Source organism: Chaetodon trifascialis, chromosome 16, assembly GCF_039877785.1.
Source record: "Chaetodon trifascialis isolate fChaTrf1 chromosome 16, fChaTrf1.hap1, whole genome shotgun sequence".
NCBI lineage: Eukaryota > Metazoa > Chordata > Actinopteri > Chaetodontiformes > Chaetodontidae > Chaetodon > Chaetodon trifascialis.
In genome coordinates, this window is record NC_092071.1 from 13,015,964 (window position 1) to 13,038,535 (window position 22,572).

Below are 22,572 nucleotides of genomic sequence, written 5' to 3' on the forward strand. Positions count from 1 at the left end.
TATTCAAAAGGAGTCTTGCTGTTCAAATTCTCCATCCACTGTCCCCTTGGCATTTCAAAGACTTCAGTACTTCTGTGCCCTGAAACCCCAAAGAAGCAAATGTCATGTCCAACTGAAAATGTCTGGCCACTGGAGATGTCTCATCATGACTCCTAATGCTGTGTTAAATCTTCGAGAATTCTGACTTTAAAAGCTCTTTTCCAGAGAGTTAACATTGCTGTTTGGGGTTCCTAGAGAATCTATTTCTTAGGAATATGAATGCAGTTGATATAATCCTTTATAGCATTATAGTATAAAATATGAATAATGGGATGTCATCTGTAATAAGGCCGAAAAGGAAATGTTGAGGAGGCATAAAATGCTGAGGTTTCTCTCAAATTTCTGCAGAGGCTGACGACATGCAGAGAGCTATGGTAATGGATTTAAACTTTAAAATCACTGATATGCAACATAAATTAAATTCTCATCTCCATCTTGCGGCAGTAATGCCATCTACACAAAACCCTGGACACAGGAGTTCATAACTCACAAACCCTGCAATATGGACTCATCACATACAAGGTTAGGTGTGGCGGACTGGTTTGCTGCCAATCAGGACATTGGTATGTTGACTCTGTGCTACAAAAACTTGCTCCTTAGAGGCTGACTGTCATTTTTCTTGTGAGGAAGACGCTGCAGCTATAGTAAGACAAGGAAGGATACCAGCTATGTGCAGAATACCTCTGGAGGATTATTTGGACAAGGTTGGGGACACTTGGGGATATTTGAGTGGGCTGTCGTGTGGGCGACTGCTCCAAGTTGTAGGCAAAAGGTCACTGGTGCCTGTCATAGCTGTGACCCCACAATCTGCTTGGGGTCACCAGAAAGATGTTCTCCACAGAGGAGATGTACCACTGACTTAGACAGGGGATATTGCCAGGTGATAAAAAGAACAATTTGAGGAGCCTGTTAACCGTGCAACACACTGGAGGCAGAGTTGGAAGACCCTTCCTTCTGGTGTAGGTCACTGCAGTTCAACCCTCAAGTGTTACCCACTTACTGCAGTATTACACTGCTCATCCTTCCCAGTAATGCCTTGTGCCAGTGTTCTTGGAAGGAACACTTGTGATCACTGTCAAACCTTCATTCAGGAAGAGCCATGCAGATTCCACTGGAGCAGTTCTTTTGCAAGGATACTGCAGTATTCATGGGAGGTGGTACATCCAATCGTGCATGGATGTGTGTGGCCCCCCCTTGATGTCTTGAGAAAGGGTTCCACAGGAGTTTAAGTGGTTGGCCATTGTTATTGGAAGTCCATCTTGTATCGCTGTAGTGTCCATTTTGGTGACCTCAGGATAGGATCTCTCCATAATGCTACTATAGTTCTGTTATCCTCTATTGCATGCTAATGTCCATTTATTAGTCTATGTTTGCCCCAGCCAGCCATCCTCAGTGGTTACTAGTTTTGAGAAGCCAAATGACTGACAAGGTTCCCTGTTGCAGACTGTATGTGTGCAGTAAAAGGAGTCAGTTGGGTTCATTCAAGTATCAACATACCCCCATCTGGAGGTTTTCCTCTATGTCCTACTGAACTGACTCTGTATTTAAAGGAGCCAGATGAGCTGGTTCGGGCATCTGAACAAGATGCCAACTGGAAACATCTCTATACAGGCTCTCTGGCACATCCAACTGGGAGGAGACCCTGGGGCAGACCCTGAACATGCCGGAGGGATTGCATATCCCACCCAGCTTGTGAGAGCCTCAGCATCCCTCAGGAGGAGCTGGAGGACATGGCTGGGGAAAAAGGGTGTTTTGGCATCACTGCAACCTGGATAAGTAGCAGTAAATGGAGAGGCTGAATGGATTTCACAAACCTCTGCGAAATTGCCTATTAGCCAGTGTCTCATTTATTCTATCTAACCTTTATTCATGGTGAATGTACTAATGATGTGATCTTACATCATTTATTTGTTTTTAGTTTTCTAAGCAGCTGGACAGGAAGTGGTGAAATATCCCTATTATTTTACCCCATTTCAAAGACCGTCATGTAACTAAGTGGCACACTTAATCACACAATGGCTCAGGTAACTCACCACCCCATGTGGCGGGATGCTGCTGTGCCCTGTGCTGTTTCCTGTCCACATCTTGAAGCCCAAATAAAGGCTGAAAAAAAAATCTTGAAAAAGATCATACAGTGGTGTGTACAGACAAATCCTACTTTGGAGAAAGTTGAAATTGCTTGGTGACCATTGCTTGGTTGAATGCCGTTTTTTCTCGTGATTCTGCCTCTTTGCATGCTGTGCCACCACAATAATAATGCTGACACAGCGCCATGTCTGCTATAGTAGAGTGATGTGTCAATCAAAGATTTTGAGTGACATGTCAATTTCAAAATAATGTGCTGTGAACTTACTCACTCATATATCATCTTGATCATGGTTTCTCAAAGCATGTGACACATTGTTTCAAGGTGATTGATTAAGCTGACAATTTCTAATATATTTATCATCTAAAATTATTTTTGTCCATTGATAATATATTTAATATCAAATAAGCTTCGAATAAAATAGTACTGAGTTGACTAAAATCACTAGTCTCTTAATCCTAAATTCCCTGCATTATTTCTCTGCAGCTTCACTCATTATTCTTAGGCGTCCGCTCTCTCACCATATAGCTGTAGCAGAGTTTACCTTATGTCTCGTCTCTGCTTTTTGCCTCCTCTCTCCATTCCTCTCAACTTCATGGTACTCCGCAGCCCCACTCATTTGGAATAATTTCCTCTCATCACTGCTGCTTTCTCTAAATTACCATCTTTAAAATCCTTCAGGAGTCTCGACTCCCCCTCTACCTTTCCTCTGCTGCTTTGCTTTCCATCAAAGCTTTTGTTTCAGTTCTCCCTCGCCCGCTCCTTCTCTTCTACCCTCACGGCTCTCTGAAGACCCTGTTAGATAACAGGCTTCCACACGTTGTTGGATATTCCTCATCAGCGTGTCTCAATTCTTCTCTGATGTCTGTTTGTGTAGTGCAGAGACACAAGAGGAGCTGAGGCTCTCAGTGTATCTTCAGGGAATCTAAATATCAGACTCCTTCACTGCGTCCCCAGTCACAGGATACTACACTATCTGCTTTCATGTGTCTACTTGATTTATTACCAGGTCTTTTCACAGGCTCTGGATGAAAGCAAACAACTGTGGAGCTGTACCAGCCCCGCAACGTTTTGTCTTTTTAATAAAGTTGTCTTCCTGTGCAGTTGAAATATGCATTGTAGTTTTCACGACTTTAACCTGTATGCAGAATTGTAGCATATTTTATAACTGGTGAGCACTCTCAGGTGTATCTTTCTCTGTTCTGCCATCTTTTTTATATGACTCTTTTTATATGACTGTTGCTGCTGCTCCATCTTTCCACTCTTGTCCATCATCGGCATGTTGATTCCAAACTCCGCAACTAAGGCTGAGACATCCTCCAGTTAACACTTTGGGTAGAGAAGAGACGAGCAGTCGGTAGTAAAAAAAAAAGAAAGAAAGAAAGAAAGAAAAGAATGTAGATAAAAACTTTAAATAAGCAAGTCAAATAGAAAAACATGAATAGTATCACAGGAAGGGCTGAAGATTGAGAAAATATCTTAATGTCTTTTCAAGGTTTTTTTTTTTGAATGGTGTGAAGATGTCAGGTGTTAGATGCACTTACTGTGATTTGTATCAGTCCTTGTGCGTGAGTGTTTCCACTCTTTGCATATGATTTTAGTAACACAGCAAGGCATGGGAAACAGAAGCGTGCAGCCACAGGTGATTTCTTTTTAATATTGTCTACTTTAAATCTAACATATTTGTGCAGGCTAAAAACTCTGGAAAGTAATCATGGTCATTTGAGTGTGGCACTGACTTTAGATTTGGAAAATGGCAATGGCCTGTACATACAGGACTTGTAAAATTCAACAACAGTCAAGAGTGTTGCTTTGTGTGTTATAGTAATTCAAGTGCAGAGCCTAAAAACATCACTGTTATTATGGCACCCATCGGTATTGGCAAGTTTATACACAGCATGACAAATATAAGTAATTCATTTACATTGCATGTGTGTGGAATAAGCCTCCTGACTCATTTTCTCCACCACCTTAGACATATGGCTTAAGTTTGCTTTAACTGAAGCCTTCATTCGAGTTCATTGGGGATATCTGAAAAATGAAGAAATCAATGATTGCCTATATTGTGTTTTCTTGCCATCATTGCACTAAATAAGTTAGGAATATAGTAAATGTATTTGTGAATTTGTAGCTTTGTACATCTCTTTTTTTCTTCTGCTGCAACAATCTGAAGAGTGTTCTGGTATATTAAGGCTTAATTAATATTTATTTATTTATTTTTGCTCATTGTTATTCTCAGATCCCGTGTTTCCACAGTTGCCCTCTGGGCTCCCAGACTTTCAGTGTTAAGACCTTAGTCATAATTGAGCTCCTGTGATATTAGTGCTCTTTCGGAGTCAAGAGTGAGGTCTTGGTTTAGATTTTAATAAGCCCTGTCAGCTACCATGACAGCCACAGGTCAGTGGGAAAGTAAGGTGACACTGCTGGACCGCATATTCTCTGCAGTAGAAATAGGATCAATGTAAAGTTGGACTATCATCCAGCGCACAGGGAAATCTGGATTTCAACAAACTGAGTGTTATATTAATTCTGTATAAAATAACCTCAATATTAATTAGATTGATCAATGATCATTCTGTCTCTAACCTAAATTTGGAAGACATGGTTATTGAACTAAGCTTTGCACAGCTATACAAAATATGCACTGTAGTATTGTAGCACCATTATTACTATGTGATACTGCCTAAGTTACTCATATATTACCATTTTGGGACCTGTTTGGCCAGAAAGATCTGAACAATTTTAGAGAACAGTTCCAGGTGCATTAAATGTAGATTTTTGTGCTTTTCACCTGTTTTCAGATGTGCCAAAAATAACCTTTAATTCGCCAACAAGATATCATCCCACACAATCCAGGAGTGAGGCAGAGGCAGTATTTGCATGACAGGCGTAAATTGGCCACAGAGGTGAAAACAGCTGCCTGCACTTTTTCTCTCTGTACATAGCAATGAGCTGCTCTCCTCTTATAGGATGGAATATTCTGTATTTACAAAAATGTGTGTGTAAGATATCAAATATGACTATTTTACTGTATGGATTTACAATAATAGCCTCTTACAATAATAATAGCTTTTATTATATCTTATTTTGCTGACATGAGCCAATGCAATAATGTACCATTTAATGGAAGCATTTACTCATCCTTGCAGGAATATTCGGGATTAAATATTTCATACTGTCCACTTGCTGGTTCTAATGGGAAATGTAAATTTGGCAGTAACCCGTGCCTTTTAATTTGAAGTGTTGTTGACCTTTGGAGTGTAGCTGGCGTGCAGGTATGCAAGAGATTCCTCTGTTTTTCATCCGGACTGTAGAATGCCAGGACTGATGCAGGACTGCAGTCTGTGATTCACTTTATTAATGAAGTGCTGGCATGGACGCCCAACACACACACACTGCTTCAATAGCCCAGCCAGCCCTAATGGCTATAATAACTCTTTCGCTAAGTATCAGAGGTCTATGCAATGTCATCAGACCCCCCTTCCACGAACACACGCACACACACATCCACTCCCCCTTCTCTCTCCACCCCACCACCACCACCGAGTTCTCTAAAATTTGCCAAATGCTTTTTCATGGCTTGCAAATTAGCTTTGACCTTGGGAGGATGAAAGGTTGAATCATGCACAGGGGTTTCTTTGGTGTTTAAAATATTTACTATTCACTTCTCATAATCAGCATTCGTGTGGCCAACCCCAGCCCCTGTAGCCTGATAAAGGGCCCGCTGCTGAGAAGACAGCAATTATTCATGCCTGGTGTCTCTGCCAGTGGAGAAGACAGAAAACCTAAAATAATACCCATCTACCTCCTTGTAGAGGAAAGTTCTCTTTTCTTTGGTCCATTAGTTGATCCCTGAGAGGAACAGAAGGTTTAAGTAAAGAAATGCACCAACAACCATGGGACTCTTAATCAGAGTTTACAGCATAACTTGGAACATATTGCTAAATTGTGTGGCTAGTACCTGAGGTTTTAACGGTCACTGGGGATCGGCAGAGGTTGCCATGCTAATCCATAAGCGTCATGGTTTTAATGGCTAGTGCTCTACAGCAAAACACAAAGGGATCTTTGCTCTCCTCTTGAAGTTGATAGCAGCGACTGCACACTCGAGGAGAATTCAGGAGCAGAGGCAAGGGATTGGTCAGGGTTCAAAAGTTGGGATTAGCCTGAGCTTTCTCCCTTTTCAAGTGAGCGCTGGCCAAAAAGCTGCATATGAATGGTAATACGTTAAAACGGGACCACTCTTACCCTGTTTGGCTTCCTGAGAACTGAGCCAGCTGATCTCTGCTGAGGCTCAGCCCACTGATCTTAAATTTAAAAAGTCCGTTTTAGGCTACCGTCGTGACTTCACCTGAGGATTTCCTTCTTACGGTCTGGAAATCAAACCTCTGTGACAAACAACGGCATGCAAAACCATTTCTTTTACTTTGAGCAGTTTGAGAAAGCAGTATTAGGGGAGCACATTTCTTTGGTGGAATGTGATTTTGTTTTGTTGCAGCATATCTATCAGCAAACTAAAAAACAGCTTCAAGCTGTTCATTTGTCTCAATCAGAGGTGCTGTCTAAATGAGCTTTCCCACAGGATGAAACTGCTGGGAATTGTTTCATTGCGCTGTTCAGTGTTTCTGATCCAAAATGCTTGATCATTATATACCTGTGCTAAGCCCTGTCACATGATAAAAATAATGATGACATAATGCTTTTGGCAAATACATTAGCATGCATATCAAAGTCTGCATTTGTTCAGGTCTTTGTTTGGTCAGAAAGGCTACAAAAGTTACAGTGTATGTGGAGGGTCAAGCACACAGCATAAAGCAATCAGAAATGAGATTCAGGAGTTAATAAGAAAACCTGCAGGAGAGAATAAATGAACTAAAGATGAAATCAAAACTAAACACAAATGACTGAAACTCTTTAATAATATCCTTCTCAAATTTAGGGAGCTGTTGAAATTTCACTCCCGTTGTATCACTGTTGCAAATTTTTTAGGATTAAAAGGGCAGTTTTTACTCCTCGGCTCTCCTGTTTCATGTCTTTAACCCCACATTCACCTATTGCAGCTGCTTTAGAACGAGGACGAACCTTTTGTGAAAACTCAATAACAGAAAGGACTATTTTTAGTCCTCACAGGGCTTCGTACCTGCTTTATTCCATTGCTATTGATCTTGTTGTAAATGGAGGGCTCAGGTTAGGCCATATGATGAACAAAAGACATATTTTCTTGGGGGCAAGTGTCCAGGGCAGCTGATTGGTTAAACCAGAAAGGTTAGGTTCGTGTTGCAGTATCCCCGACGGGGGAAATGGTTAAATATTGAACAGTGCCAACCATCTTCTCTCCACTTTCTCTCCCACTCTCCACCGTAAAGTTGAGGATCACAGGAGAAATTAAAACATAATGCAAAGGTCTTTCCACTTATTGCTGGGCAATTATTATTGATGGCCTGTCACATTAACTCGCTTTGGGGAAGAGTTATAGCAACAATTTGGAATAAAGTGTAGAACAGAAAAAGAGAAATCACTAGATCCTGGGGCTGGTGTTATGAATTACATGTAATAGCCCCTCTATTCATTAAATCTCAATGGCAGGGGACACTTCCAGCAATCTTGAAGAGGCACTCACGTGCGCAGGCTTACACGCACACACACACACAGTTGAGGCAGTCAACAATTTCCATTTGTTGACGTTAAGTTTTATTTGGTCCTTTATTAATTTTTCTCTGCGTGGGTCCCTCAGAGGATTGTCAGGCTTGTGGGGGCAACTTGCTTCCTCCAAGATCACTCACTTCTGTGTGGGCTTCTGTTGCTGCTGCTCCTGTTCTTGTTGACTCACACAATGCAATTCTTCCAAACTAACCAGCAGCATAATGCAGTTTTCTGACAGAAAGGCAGCAGCAATATACTCATGATGAAGTTAGATGAAGCATAGGTGTAAGAGTGATGTGTTCTTCCTGTCCCTTCCTCTGTTGTGTTTTATTGTTATTGCTGTTTTGAAGAGGTTATGCATTTTTGTCAAACATTGAGCGGCTTTGATAGATTGATTCTTACAGTACATGCGACTTAATGAATTCTTATGATTAATTATCTTGCTCTGCTTATAACTTCATGCTGTTACCCTGCTGACCACAATTTCTTTTCATTCGGCGGAGAGAGAAGAAGGTTGTTGAATATTCAAGATAGTGTCCAAGTCCACGTGTGGGCTTTATTGAATGATTAGCAGAAGTAATTTGTTTTCAGAATCTAATTAATCCACTCTGACCCAGCAAGCAATAATGTGCAAGGACACACACAAACACACACGCACATCTTGGTAACGTCTCCTCTTTTCTGTCTTTGTGGCTCTCTTGCATGCATGGGTGCGTTCATTCAAGATTGTACACACATGTGTCTTTCGGCCCTCTGCTACAGCCTCCAGGGACTCTTTCATCTTGGCAGTAGAGCCAGCATTAGATGCAGATTGGTGAATTTCCAGTCTCAGCCAAAAAGTTGGGCATAATTGACTCATCGAACAAGTGAAGTCTGCAGGCACTTTTTGCCACTTTCTCTCCTTTCCTTTCTCTCTGTTTGCAGGCACTCTTTCCTTTGTGTCTCTAACTTTCACTGCAGCAGAAGTAATGCGGAGTAATATGTGTCTCTTTACGTTTCACATTTAATGATGTTATGTACGGTGTTTTCAATACTGTGGAGGCCATTAGAGGTGAAGCGTAAATGTTTCATTTGTTTTGTTTCCTGTGTTTGGTCACAGATAATTTCAGGTAATCAGGACACATCTTATACAAGAGTCATTATCTTAGAAATAAGCAAGAAAAATCATATTAACTGCAAAAAAGTACAAAGCAAAAGTCCCACCTCACCCCCTGGGGTTTCCAAAGATGTTTCAGTGTTTCTCATGAATCTGATTTCCCGTTAATGCAACTAAAATTGTCTACTTTAGTCACAGTGGTATGCTCACACGCACAACATTCCCTGACCTGCACCACAGACACAAGGACACTGCAGCTGTATAAGCTCATGCTTAAGCTAGCTGCAGCTTTATTGATCTGAGCAACTGAACCCCATTGCATCATAGAGCTATATCTAAGATAGACAGAGGGAAAAGTGTAATCCAAAAGAAGACAAAGATGTCCATGGGGGATGAATTCTAATATCAACAAATTTTATACCAACGCTAAAGAGAGAGAGCTGTATGCTAATCTACAGAATGGAAAGGTCATTAGAGTTGCTTAGTGATTTGATGGATTCAAGGATGCTGCGTGTAATCATTTGAGACTGTTAATTTAAAAGATGACTTTAGAAGAAAGGCAATGCAGAGTTTGGTATGGCCTCAGGCCCGAGAGATGCTTTAACAATACTTTGTATTATACTCAGAATGGCAAACATCTCCAGTGTAGTTCCACAGACAGTGAATATGGTATTTGAGGGACACGCACGTAGTACAACAGTGAAGACGTGGAGAACAAATATGTGTCACGGCAGTTGACAGTTTTCCAATTCTGATCAGAAAAAGCTGTTTACATGTCACGAAGGAGCTTCAGACAATCTAACAAATGTGCTTACACGTTGTGTTCAGGTTCTTCAGACACAGCGGAGTCAGGGCTGCGTGTTATCGACACTGCAGTATCTACTCACATGTCAGTGCTGGAAGAGGAACATCCTTGTTCTTGCTGAGTTGTTATTGTTGTTACCTGAACAATCACCCACAATTAACTACATTAACCAAGTCAAACCTTTTGCTCGTCAAACTCCTTACCTGCTCCACTGAACTTCCCCTCTTAGATATTTAAGAGCTTTCCCGGTTCACTACTTAATGTATAATTTGTGATTTCGCAGAAATTAAGGTCAGATCTGGCTGCTACAAATGGAGAGAACAGCCTGATTTAAGGAAGCGGCCCAGCTTTTCTTGTATGCTCATCATTTCTCTCCAGCTGAGCCCTTGATTAAACATTTGAGTTTCCACTTGAACTACCGATGCTCCTTTGCACATAATTTCCAAATCTATATAATATCTTTTTGGAACCAATCAAAGACTAATGATTGTTGAATCTGGCCACGTTTCAGTTATAAACAGTGACCTTTTCTGGATGTTTAAACTAAAACTTACAGCATCTATCACCTATGCCTTTATTTTGACATGCAGTATCCTTCATATTCCTTCCAGAAATGTAATTCTATGAATAATGTCATTTAATCTGACTAGATAATGGGGCTGTAAATTATATTGTTTCCATTTCCAGCCTTTACACATCCTCTTGAAAGCCCACATAGTATCACTATCACATATCCTTCCACTGGAATCCCATATGAAGCCAGCATCAGTGAAATGGATCAGATGAGGAGTTAGTGGGGCACTTTAAGAGTAACACTTTTGGTTCAGTCCGTCCGAGCAGTGGCTCACAGACACCCTGAACCCCTTTAATTTATTAAACAAGCCCAACTTGCTAGGCCAGGCGACAAGGAGAGTGTTATAAATATTAAAAGAGGAGTTTGCTCTGCCACCCACGCTCTCATATTAAATCACACAGAGAAGAATGTATGTGCCCTTATTAAAAGATAATGTGTTTTGGACCCATAAAAATGTATAACCCTCCTCTAGATCCCTTTTCTCCTTGTTGCCTTTCCTTTTCCATCTGCTCCAACTGAAATTTCAGCCTTTTCCTGTCCATCAATCTGTACTTTTTCATTTCCTTTCTCTGTGTGTCTCCGTTGTACTTTTCTTCTTCCATGAGTAGCAGTGGACTAGAACGGAATACATAAGAATACAATTGATGGACCGTGTTTTGAAGGCACTTGCATGAAAAGTATTTACATGCTGGAACTTATGATGAATTTATGTCACATGCTACTGTTGCTTCGTGAGTAAATGGAATACACTGAAAATCTACTCGTGAGTATGAATATCAAACACCCTCCTGTTGGCTTGAAAGATGACTGGAAAGAGTTCTCCAGGAAGCACCTGGCATTATTTAGCACAGGGCTCCAATAACACTGTCAGACTCACGATGGACAGTCTTTTAAGGTCAAGCTGATGCAACCGAACAAGACATATTGTCTTTATTATTCCACAAATTCCTCTCCGTGTCAAAACCTGGTGCCTACATTCCCCACAATGCAACTCAACCACCAACAGTTCAGGCAGATAGTTGGGCGTGCTATGCTAGCAGCAACTAATATCGCCTCTAGCTGCTTGCCTCAAGCAGAGATGAGGAGTGGGCTACGAGGTCTGGTCAGCTCAGTTCTGTCTAATTCCACACTGATTTTTATCAGTTTCAAATTTGCAGTCTTTATCCCCAACTGACTCAAGTGACATCACTTGAGGTGACTTACTAAAGAGCTACAAAAGTCTTAACAGAACTTTTGTTCACACATGGTACTTCAAAAAACCTGTAGATGGACTGAAATGGTTAATTGAATTATCCTAGGATGTACTGATACATTTGATAATCTATACAAACCTCCATGATGGAGCAGCATTTCAGTTCTAGTCAGAAGACAGACTTTTGGTGGAGTGCTCCTTTAAGGAAGTGACGCAGACATCTTCTGGAAGTGTCAGTGGATTTGACTTACAGTCCAACCTCTTGGACATGACACCAGCACATTGCATCGCCAAAGTGTGTTGCGCTCTATAGACGGACGTACGACTGTATGGTCATGGCTTGTTTGTGCCTGCACTGGGTTGAAACAGCCGGACTGGAGCGCAGCAGTAGGACAGCCAGTGTGTGTATGACGGTAAAAAACACTCACTGTCCTGACAGATAGAGGTGAAGAGACACAGCCATGTGTGTAACTAAACGCCTCGAGTCCTCGCCCTGCTGGGCCGTGCCAGGGGAACATTCCTCTACTCTCTGCTCCACTGACCAAGCAGAACTGCAGCACGGTGAAACCACATCTCCGTGTGTGTGTGTGTGTGTGTGTATGTGTGAGCGTGTGTGTCGGTATGAGTGTGTGTTTGTCCATTGGGAGGCAGTGAAGTGTGACGGCCTGGTCATTCAGACCATGGAGAGTTATGGAGCGAGAGCAAGCCAGCTGTTCAATTCGGCCACATGGGCGGACACAGAGAGAAAAGGAGAATACTGAAGAGAAACAGTGTCAATATACAACGTGTGCTGCGTGTCTAAACCAGCCTTCTATCACTGCTTACCCTGCTCTGACACGGCCATATTTTAGCTATCATGAGCCCACATGAACACATGAAGTGACAGGGTTGTATGTGGCGTGCCCTGGCACTCGCAGGAGGATAATGAGATGAGTGCTAATTTCTCAGGTGTCATGGACTGATATGAATAATACAGGCTATTCCGTTACTCATCTCCGTTATGCCATCACTGTCAAAGTTTTTTTTTTTTTTTGATTCACATACAGTGGACACTGGTAGTCTCCTATCCCTACTCCCACCTTGCATACCCCGCAAGCCAGACTTTGTGAACAAGGGAAGTTGAGGTGAATCAACGGAAATGAGCTATTGTTGAAGTCGAGGGAAACCTTTGATGGATCTTTGCGTGAGGCATCAACAGCCTCATCATGCAGATTCTTCAATCTCCATGACTATCGTTTCGACTGCTGAGACCTGTAGCAACTCACTAACAGCCAATTCATTTTCCTAACAACAATCCTTCCTCGCCAAGAAACAGAAAAAGATTGATCTTTCCTTTTTACTTTCCGTGTGATGATTTATTTACTGTGTACTACTCTTCCACCGCTGCCCCGGTTTGTATGTCGGGGACTCCTGCGGCACCGTGGGGGTGATCCTAAATTATTCACTTCTTTTTTCCGAGTCCCTCTTTCATTCTCTTTTTCCTTCATTTTGCAGGGCATATGTGTGTCTGCCTGTAGCCGCTCTTTGTGTCAACGTGGTGTCCGTCTCTCTTCCTCTCTCTCTCATTTTATTATTCTCATGGAGCTAGGCAGCTCCGCTCTGACTGCATGATGTGAAAGGAGAGAGGAATGACAGCAGCTCATTATAGCAGGAACGAGCTGGAAATAATCTCCTTTTTCCTCCTTGCTCTGTTTTGTATTGTCTGTCTTCTGCTGCTCCTCTGCCCTCGCTCCCTCACCTCACCAACCGGCGCCTTCATCTGCTCTCTTTGTTTCTCTCTCTCTGTCTTCCCTCAGATCCCAACGCTGTGGGGCAGCACGGCACTGACCATGCCTTGATCGGAGGAGTGGTGGCTGTAGTGGTCTTTGTCACCTTGTGTTTAATCATTGTTCTGGGAAGATACCTGGCCAGGCATAAAGGTAAAACCACAGTGGACCAGACTTAAGTCTCTCAAGGCTTATGGAACGAGTGGAGCATGTTCTACTTGTCCCATTAGACCTCAGAGTCTTTCCCCAATTCCCAAGTTACAAGTTGTATGACACACCTGCAGTGGAGAGGCTAAAGTCCTGCACGCATTGTATGATGGCGCTAGTGCATACCTGTTTTTTTTCCAAAAGCGATCCAGAAATGCCATTGTATTTATTTTGAGAGAGTGCTATGACATGATTTTACTCTAACTCCTTGACATTGATTGCCGTATTTCGCCTCAAAATTGCTCTCCTTGTTCTGAGAGTCATGACTCAGTCAAATTCAAACACACAGACATGATATATATATATTATATCAGATTATATTCAGTGCAAAAGTTTCGGAGGATATCAGTAAAGGAAGAGGATGTCAGTAAATCCTCTGAGAAATCATAGAAAAATATGCTCCCTATAACTCCAGAACTTGCCTGAGAATAATCACATTTTTGCATTTTCTTTAGTGTATAAGTACTCTAGTGAGAGCTGTCTGTACATCCATGGGAACATTGCAGACACTGCTAATAGCAGACTATTAAAAGGGCCACTTTGACAAAATATAACAAATCTAGGCTACGTTGAGTGTGGCTGAAGTCCAGTGTGACATTAAACTTCCTGTTTACATTCATTCCAAAGCATTTCTATCCCCCGAATGGTCATAAAAAAGAGAATAATAGTCAAAAGCCATTTGTTTTTTTAACCTTTTTGTGACTTAAAAATTAGTAACTCACATGCAAATTGATGAAGTAGCCCAGCTTCTTTTAAAAACAACAATATATGGCATGCCTGGGTTATACATTTAGTGACTCTTCTGAGGAGAGAGAGAGAGAAAATAGGCCAAAAAGCCTAAGGGTCAGAGTAAATGGTCAGTTTCCTACACTGATGCTACAAAAGCGAGCTCCAACAGTAGTTAAAACTGAGAGCTGTATCATGTTATTTAGATGTGCATCCTTACGCCTCGCTTGTCGCCATTGAGAGCAGCGAAGGTGCTTGTTGATGCAGGGTTTTATACACTTCCTCACTGCTGTATTTACATATCCTGTACCATCCTAGCTTCACATCATTCTGTGTATGAATTATGTAGCATTACTGATGTTGTCTTCAGATGTGTTTTTCGCCTCGGGCAGTAAACACCACGCAGGGCCGCTCGGCATTTGTTTTCCTTGATGCAGGTTTGTGTTTTCGTTTCCTCAGGAACGTACTTGACAAACGAGGCCAAAGGAGCGGACGATGCGCCCGACGCCGACACAGCCATCATCAACGCTGAGGGCAACCATGCACACGCAGAAGAAAAGAAAGAGTACTTCATTTAGACTGCAGGGGGAGCTGTGCAGCTCTCTCCTCCCCCCTTTCAATCTCTGTATCTCTTTCTCTCTCTGTCTCCCCCTTTTCTCTTTCACCTCTGACCACTGCCCCCATCGTGTCAGCGAGGAACCGGCAGGCAGCCCGCAGAGCGGTTCCCCAAGTGTTTTCCTATTATTACCTTTTGTTGAGCCCATTTCTGTCATTTACATCTCGTCCTTTCTTTCTTCCTTTTTTTATTTGGCAGCCGGTGTTCACAGGCAGCTTGCCGTTGCTGCTGAAGTTGTCCCTTTTCTCATACTGCTCCTCATCTTTGACATGAATGCCTGGAAGTCTGTATATCTACCATGACTGCTTCTTACATGAGCCCTCGTTCATCCTCTTTCCCGTTTCCCTCCAAGCAGACACCCAAACACATACGATATCCCCTTTGTTCACACACGTCCACAAACACATATCTCACATCAACACGGTGCCTAAAAATACAGACGCCATTGAACTTCTGTCAATGCCTTCATGTATCGTCTGTCAGTAGCAATGTAAATGCTTTGTAGATGGTTAACTGGACCATCATTCCATTGCTTAGCTCACAGCTTTTGATTGATTATGCATTGCGTCTTCTTTTTTTTTATTTGAATGAAAAATCTTTGCTGTTTACGCCTTATACATGTCTATCACACTGAATATTAGACGACCCACCTCCCCCCAACCCCATCCTCTCTAAATAGACCTGTAATTAAACAGTCGACCCTTGTAAGATAAGAAGAAGGTTTTGTGTAACACTGTAGCAAGGTTTGTCAGATAAGTGTATAATATGATTTTCATTATTAGGGTAGGGGTAATAAAGGGTAGTGTGGTATTGTTAAGAGCAGAGAATACACAAAGATGCTAGATGAAGCATTCCATCGAGCAAACTCAATCAAGTATATAAGACCATTTGCTAAACCTGCTGTCCCTGTGTACTTCTGTCTGTATATTGCTGCACTGTCCAGGCTGCAGTTTAGCGAAACACCAACACCTTCAGCATCCTCTTGACAGCTTACAGTAGTTTGTGATTCACATAAAGAGTTCAGGTGTACAGAAAGAGTCGATCTCCTCTCTCTAAAAGTTGTATAAATTGTATTGAAATGAGTTTAGCTTTTCACTTTGAATTATTTTGTTTCTGTTTATGTCACGTTGGAATAATTTTAAGGCTTAAGGACCCTGTGAAATGCAAAATGAACCATTAGGAGTGACAGAAACAAGTATACAGTTATAGTATGTACATGAAATTTAGTGTTTAATTACCTTTGCTCACTCAGTTTCAGTTATTTTGATTGATACCTCTTATAATCTTGAGGTCCAGGCAGCTTTCCACGGTGGTTTCTGTTCATGTACTGGCTCCTAGATAAGCATCCAGTCATAGTATTACTTTATGAAAATAGCGATAACATCAGTTTGGCTAAAAATCACACTTTTTGTTTGTATTGCCACCTCCACATTTTTCTGTTTAACCAGCTTCTAATGATTTAGTTCAGCTGTAGATATCACCAACATGCCGCATACTCCCACCTCTCAAACCGCATAACTGCTCTTCTTAATTTCCATTTTGTCAGAGTCACTCTCCATGAACTGAACTTTGATTTCCATTTCATGGGGTCTTCAAGCAAGAAAAAAAAAAAGGGAAATAGTGTGTGAGTGCTGGGTCATAGATCTGCAGGGGCCTCCTTTCCAAAACTAAAAACTGAAGACAAATAGAGAAGCACAAAAATGTCTGAATGAGTAACTGTGTTCCTTTGCCAACAACTTGATCGCTTTGGGAATGGATCTGCTATTCAGATCGGTAGTGGAAAGATGACAAGGCTGTCTTTGATTCAATTCTGGAAAAAGAAAAAATTACAGTGCATCTTTTTGAAAATGTAAGGTAAATCATGTTTTTATATATATTAAAAAAAATGTTTCTAATAATTTTGGTTTAAATGGTTCTAAGCTCCCTGCTGTATATTGTGTCTGCTAAAATGTGGTTGATTGTGAAAATTGCTGTTAAATTCTGGATTCCCATATTCCTTCAAATTTGTATATTAGCTGCCTTATCTATTTCCTTTTGTCATTTTTCATTGCATTATCCTTATTGGAAAACTTTTAAACAAATGTATTTTGTTTGGGCACAAGGCATGTATATACTGTGAGAAAACTAAACTTTGGTAATACACATTAGCATGTTTTTGTTTGGTTCTTTTTCATGTTTAATTTGTTTGAACCGAAGTTATTTAAGAGAGATCCCCAATGGAAGTATGTTTGTAACTTAATTTTGGAAAACAGGGGCTTCCTGTGTTTGTGGCGTGCTCTTAGGTGCTACCGATCCGAAAGATTCGGTGCAAAAAATGTGATGGAAAAACGAAATGACACAACTCAGTGAAAGAAATGTGGAAAAACACTTACGACGTCTTGCTTATTGACCTTTTGTCTACAGACATAGAGCAAATGTGCATCTGTCTCCACCAAATCCTTGAAATACAAATTGGAATGCATTGAAAGAAACATTACCTTCATGTTGGAGGCCATGAAAGTTTCCCACACACTCAGACAAATGTAACATATCCTGGTAAACAACTTCTGCTTCTTTTCATACATCCCTGCCATTCGTCTTTCATCAGTCTGCAGGAATTTGGCTGATTTACTCTCCTGTGAAAGAGTGATAAACGCTGTGGCCTCTGGAAGTAAAGACTTAAAGGCAAGGCACTAATCCACTAAGAGGGAGTAAATTATTACCAAGGGCAATAAAATAGTGGGCCCAGCTGTCTCCAATTCGATGGCCAATTTACAACATTATGCAAATAAGGTCAACAAGTAAGGTCTTTTTCTGTTTGTGCTGGAACTCGAGCGCCGCTGGGGTGTATCAGACGCTGGGAATCATCAGATAGATCACGTCAGTTTTTGGCCGTCACCTCGGATGTAGACTTTTTAGTTTGCATATTCCATTTTAAATACCGTAATTATTAAAAGCTTTGCAACAGTTTGCATACTTGACAATATTAGTGCACTTCAATCAATGTACCACTTTTTGCAGATTTACGTTCAGCCACACCATGAACCTTCAGTAGATCCAGACTAAAGCGTTCTAGACTGGCTCTGGTCTTTAGGAACCTTCCATATCACATGTGTGCATAGATACATTTTATCACAATGATGTAATGTTCTTTTTTTAAGTTTTTTACTTTTCTATCTAGTTATTTTCATTGTGTCTTAAATCAGTGACGGTGTCAATCAGATTTTTGTTGCTTTACTCTCGTGTGTTCAGCTTAGAAATAAGAGAGCGGTCGAATCCATTTGTTGTTTCTGAAGTCAGAGAAACAGGCTGTTTTATATTAATGAACACTGACCAGGTCTGCAGTGATGGGTTAGAAATGAAACAGGTGCCATTTACTGAATTATGCACTCTGACTAATTTGATGGCTATTTCTTAGTGAATGGTGAAATGTGTTTTGTTTTTCTTTCTGAAAACCACATGTAAATATTTGTTTTGACACTAAAGTAATGAGCTAATTTGTTGCAAATGGCTTTTTCTGATAGCTAGACCAAACCTGAAACTTTTTTAATTTGTTATTCTAACAGCTTGGCACATACCATCATGCACTATTTTGCTGTGATAGAGTCAACTGTAGCTTGGGGTCAGTTATTAGCCGTATTTCTTTTTTTTGTTGTCGGTTGAAACTAAGCTTTAATCTTGTTGCCTCCTTACTTTCCAACATGTATCAGTTTGGTTGATATCCATTACATCATGGGCCTCTAATTTCAACCTGGCAGGGAGACAGTGGTAGCACTAACGTAGTCGCGGTGCCATTTTCATGGGCGCAAGTCCATTTTTTTGATATGTTCCCATTTTTATCCAAACAAACCCACTTTCTTTGACTGAAGGTGGGAGTGGTGCAGCTTAGGTTACGTGTTTACTCAGATCAGGCAGTGTAATACTGGCAGTAATTTTGGCCTGTGCATACAATTTTGCGAGCAATTTTTGTGTTGGCGGTGGCACATACACAAAAAAACCCAAAAAAACAGCATGTATGCAAGTGTTTTGGCCCTTTCACTGTCACTTACCTTTTTCTTTGTCAGCACATGTTCAAATGCATGTAAAATGCATCTTTTAACGCATCGAAAGCAGCTCGGAATGGGTTAAATGAGCGAGTGGTTTCTAGCACTGTTGTCACACACAGCTGCTTGTAGATTGTAGGATTATTCTCTTTCAGTTGATTAAAACCTGCAGCCAAAAGCAGCAGGAGTCATAAGTGCGTTTTCTGTCTGTATTAGGCAACAGACGGGAATCGCAGAAACACTTTTCATTATGCTATAAGTTTCTGTCAATTTTGACTCAGTGCACTCATATCATTATTTTATATAATATTGTCATTTCACAAGATTTCAGCGTATCGTGAAATGGCATTGTTGGACACGTGGAGCTGTTTATTTGTGCCTTGTGACTCTGCACCTCCACTTTACTCCTTTACCTTTCTCCCGCCTGTCTGCTTTCTTTTAAAGAGGGATTAGGCGACCTGATGTGATCGGTGATTGCTGAAGCTTGTCGAAAACTGCACCTGCTGATGTCGTGTTACGTATCCATCCTGCTGCAGCCTTTTCGAAACACCGCGCTGCCCCGAGAGCGCCTCTGCTCACAGAACATCCCAGTCAATTCGGCACACACATTTGGCACCAGCAATTGTTCCCATTTTGAGGAAATTAGAGGCCCAAATTAAAACTCTGAATAAGAATGATAAGCAATGGCCACTTTGAGTCATAATCTATCAAAAGCATTTCTTTTTTTTTAACTGTGCTGCGTTTACATTTTGTTTTAACTCATAGTTTTGTTGGTTTTCTTCTCCACAGCAGTGATGATAGCATGACATGGCCCGGTCCAGTCCTATCGCTCCTCCTCTGACCCTTCATGTGTCTTTGCTGTACAGTGTGGCTTCAGTGCACTTCTTTGTTCCTCTGCAATATTGACACTAGAATCAATCAGTCCAATCTCCATGATCGTGACATTTTGATCTTTTATTTCGTTTTCGATTATATCTGTTTCTTTTGTTTTGCATCTCAGGAATATATTTCATGTAGAGTTTTTTTTTGTTTGTTTGTTCATTTTCTGTCTTAAAACGGGGACTTGTGAGCACTTCCCTCTCTGCTAGCCCCTGAATGCTGACACCATGTATTTTGTTGAGTTTAAGATTATCACAATGTTAATAAAATTATTCAGTGATTCTTCAGTAATTCTGTCATCTCGCTGTCATTGGGATATTAGACTTAAGAAACCGTTTTTTGATATGATGACTGACTTGAAATACTGATATTTAGAAATATGCTGCAAATAATCAAGTTTCAAGAATGATAGAAGTGTTTATACACAGTGTTAATTAATCTTAGCTTATGGTGTGTAAGCAGTTCAATGCTTTTGTCCTCTACCACAATGTTTTCCTTGTAGCAACACACATCTTTATGTCTATCAGTCAGTCGCTCACAAAATGCAAAGTATCCACAGTAAAGTTCAGTAAAGATCAGGATTAGAGGTAGACACGTTAGTTCAACTTCTGATGTACCTTGATGAAAGAAGGGGTTTCATATCAAGCTGCACTGAGAGGGCTTGAGTCGATATATAGCACCATAATGGAGGTGTTTTTCTCCCATTGTCTGTGGGATTTATTATATTTAATTTAGAAGTTCATTCTCATGTATGAAATAAAAATTGTTGAATAAATAGTTGCCAAAATATGCGTATAAGGCTGATTCTATTTTTTTATTTTATTTTTTTTGTAATCATCATTTTCCCTCTGGAGGGCTCTTACCTTAGTGTTTCTGAACTGAGAGATCAGCACTGATGATACACTATAAATACTGCTGCATCAGAAACGTCTAAATTTGCTCTCACGAGGATACACACACACACACACACACACACACACACACACACACATGAAACACATGCACAGACACATGTTCATGAATTTTCATGTACAAGAATAATTCATGTTGCATTGTATCTGCGCACAGTGGTGATGGTGTTATGATGCCACTCAGTTTGTCATGTTGAGCCTTTCAGCTGGATTTTCCTGTAGAAGACTTTTCAAATTAGTCTAGTTTAATCAGGAGAAAGTGATGCTGGGAAAAGTCATTGAAAGGAATGAGGACAGCCATGTGATTTGTTTTCACATTAAAAAAAAAAAAAGTATGTGTAATAAGTATCATTTCTCCATGTTTCTGCATGCATCATCTTATAGTGCAATAAGCTCTATATGTATTGGTCCCTGTCAGTCACTGTTTAACTATCATGTATGATCAGTGGTGCAAGGTAATTAACATAAGGTTAGAGGTAATAGAGGCAATAATAATCAAGAAAAGTACAAGTACCTCATAACTGTACTTGTACTTTTCTTGATTATTATTGCCTCTAAGATGTAGTGGAGCAGTATAAAGTTGCATAAAATGGAAATACTCAAGTAAAGTATAATAGTTGGGTAAATGTACTTGTTAAATTCCATCACTGATTATGTCCGGTGAAGGGAAAATCCTTTAAATTTTGACAGTGTGACTTCCATCATTTCTGTTCCAACAGCATGTGGAGAGTGAAGAGTATGCACGAATGTAAGGAAAGATGGAGCACATCACGATGAAGGAATATAAGAAGGCAGGAACGAGAGAGACTGAGAGAAGGTGTGGATGCAACGGAGCCTGATAGACAGGAGATAGAGGTATCCACCTATTTCAGTGAGACATGAGATGATGACTGAGGGGGGAATTAAGCAATGGCAATAACACGTCATGTTAGACTGAAGAAAGCAGCTGCAATCAGCCTGCCTGTCAGGAATAAATGCTCCCTGGGGAGAGCTGCATTTGTGCAGCCAAGGTGTGATTCTTCTCCTGATGAAAAGTGAGGGGTCAGTGAAAAACTCAATTACCACTCAATCAATCAGAGCAGTTTTGTGAACTGGGACACGGAAGTCAAGAAACCAGACAGAAACTGCTTTTCATGCGAAATGTTGCTTTGCGTTAATGTTTTTTTCATTCCTTCCTTCTTATTAAGCAGATTTTTGTCAAGCGTTTGCATTCCCTGGGTTAAAATTAAGCTCGAACTTTCCCTAATTCGCTGAAAGTTTTTCATTTCCAGCTTTCCAGTTTCCTTAGATGGGGAAGAAGAATAACAGGGCAGATGGAAGAGACAGGTGGGATGACAGGCAACGATGGATTTGAAGTTGTGCAATGAATGAATCGCACGCAACACAGTCCACTGAGCTGTCACAAAACCCAAATCCACCACTGTATTTTGGCACACCTATATTCAACACCTTGTGAGCATCATGCTTCATGGCCGATCACGCTCTAAATTTAATGTTAAAGTGGATATTACAGTAATGTATTACTCATAAAAGAGCAGGGTTTTTTGTTTTTTTTTTTAAATAAAACACATTCATCTCTTCAGAACGGCAACAATTAAATACTTCAAGCTCATTGTTAAGAAACCAAAAATCCTTACAGCTTACACTTTCTGCAAAGCTTTCTGCACTTATTTTTTCTTTTCAGTTATTTTACGTTCTGTGACAGACTGGATTTGTCAATAGGTGTCTTGGTGAAAAGAAGACAGTGTGGTCTCACTGAAAGCCTGAGTTTCTGAGCCCTTATTCTGTATTCCTTCCACAAAAAGAAACAACTGGTGATTTTGGCTCAAGAGTCAAATATATAATGAACGACCTCGAATTTGTCACAACGTGATTTGTTGGTAGGGCAAATCTGACCATCGCTCAAAAAGCCCTAGAGCAAAACTGGATACAGAAATGTTCTATGAAATTGAAGAAAGATGACAAAATATATCGCCCTTAACTTGCCAATTTGTGCTGCCTGTTTAAAATCGG

General features: G+C 40.7%; 1 protein-coding gene across 4 annotated transcripts in view; it reads left to right on the top strand.

Annotated features, from left to right (window-relative positions):
- The window catches only part of cadm2a (cell adhesion molecule 2a), a 201,570-nt gene extending 181,635 nt beyond the window's left edge, over window positions 1-19,935 (top strand). For all 4 annotated transcript variants that reach the window (XM_070983711.1, XM_070983713.1, XM_070983712.1 and 1 more), the window contains 2 exons: window positions 13,229-13,351; window positions 14,591-19,935. In XM_070983711.1, coding sequence (XP_070839812.1) covers window positions 13,229-13,351; window positions 14,591-14,709 — 242 coding nt within the window. In that variant the 3' untranslated portion in view covers window positions 14,710-19,935. The remainder of the gene's footprint in view (window positions 1-13,228; window positions 13,352-14,590) is intronic.
- The last annotated feature ends 2,637 nt before the right edge of the window (window positions 19,936-22,572 follow it).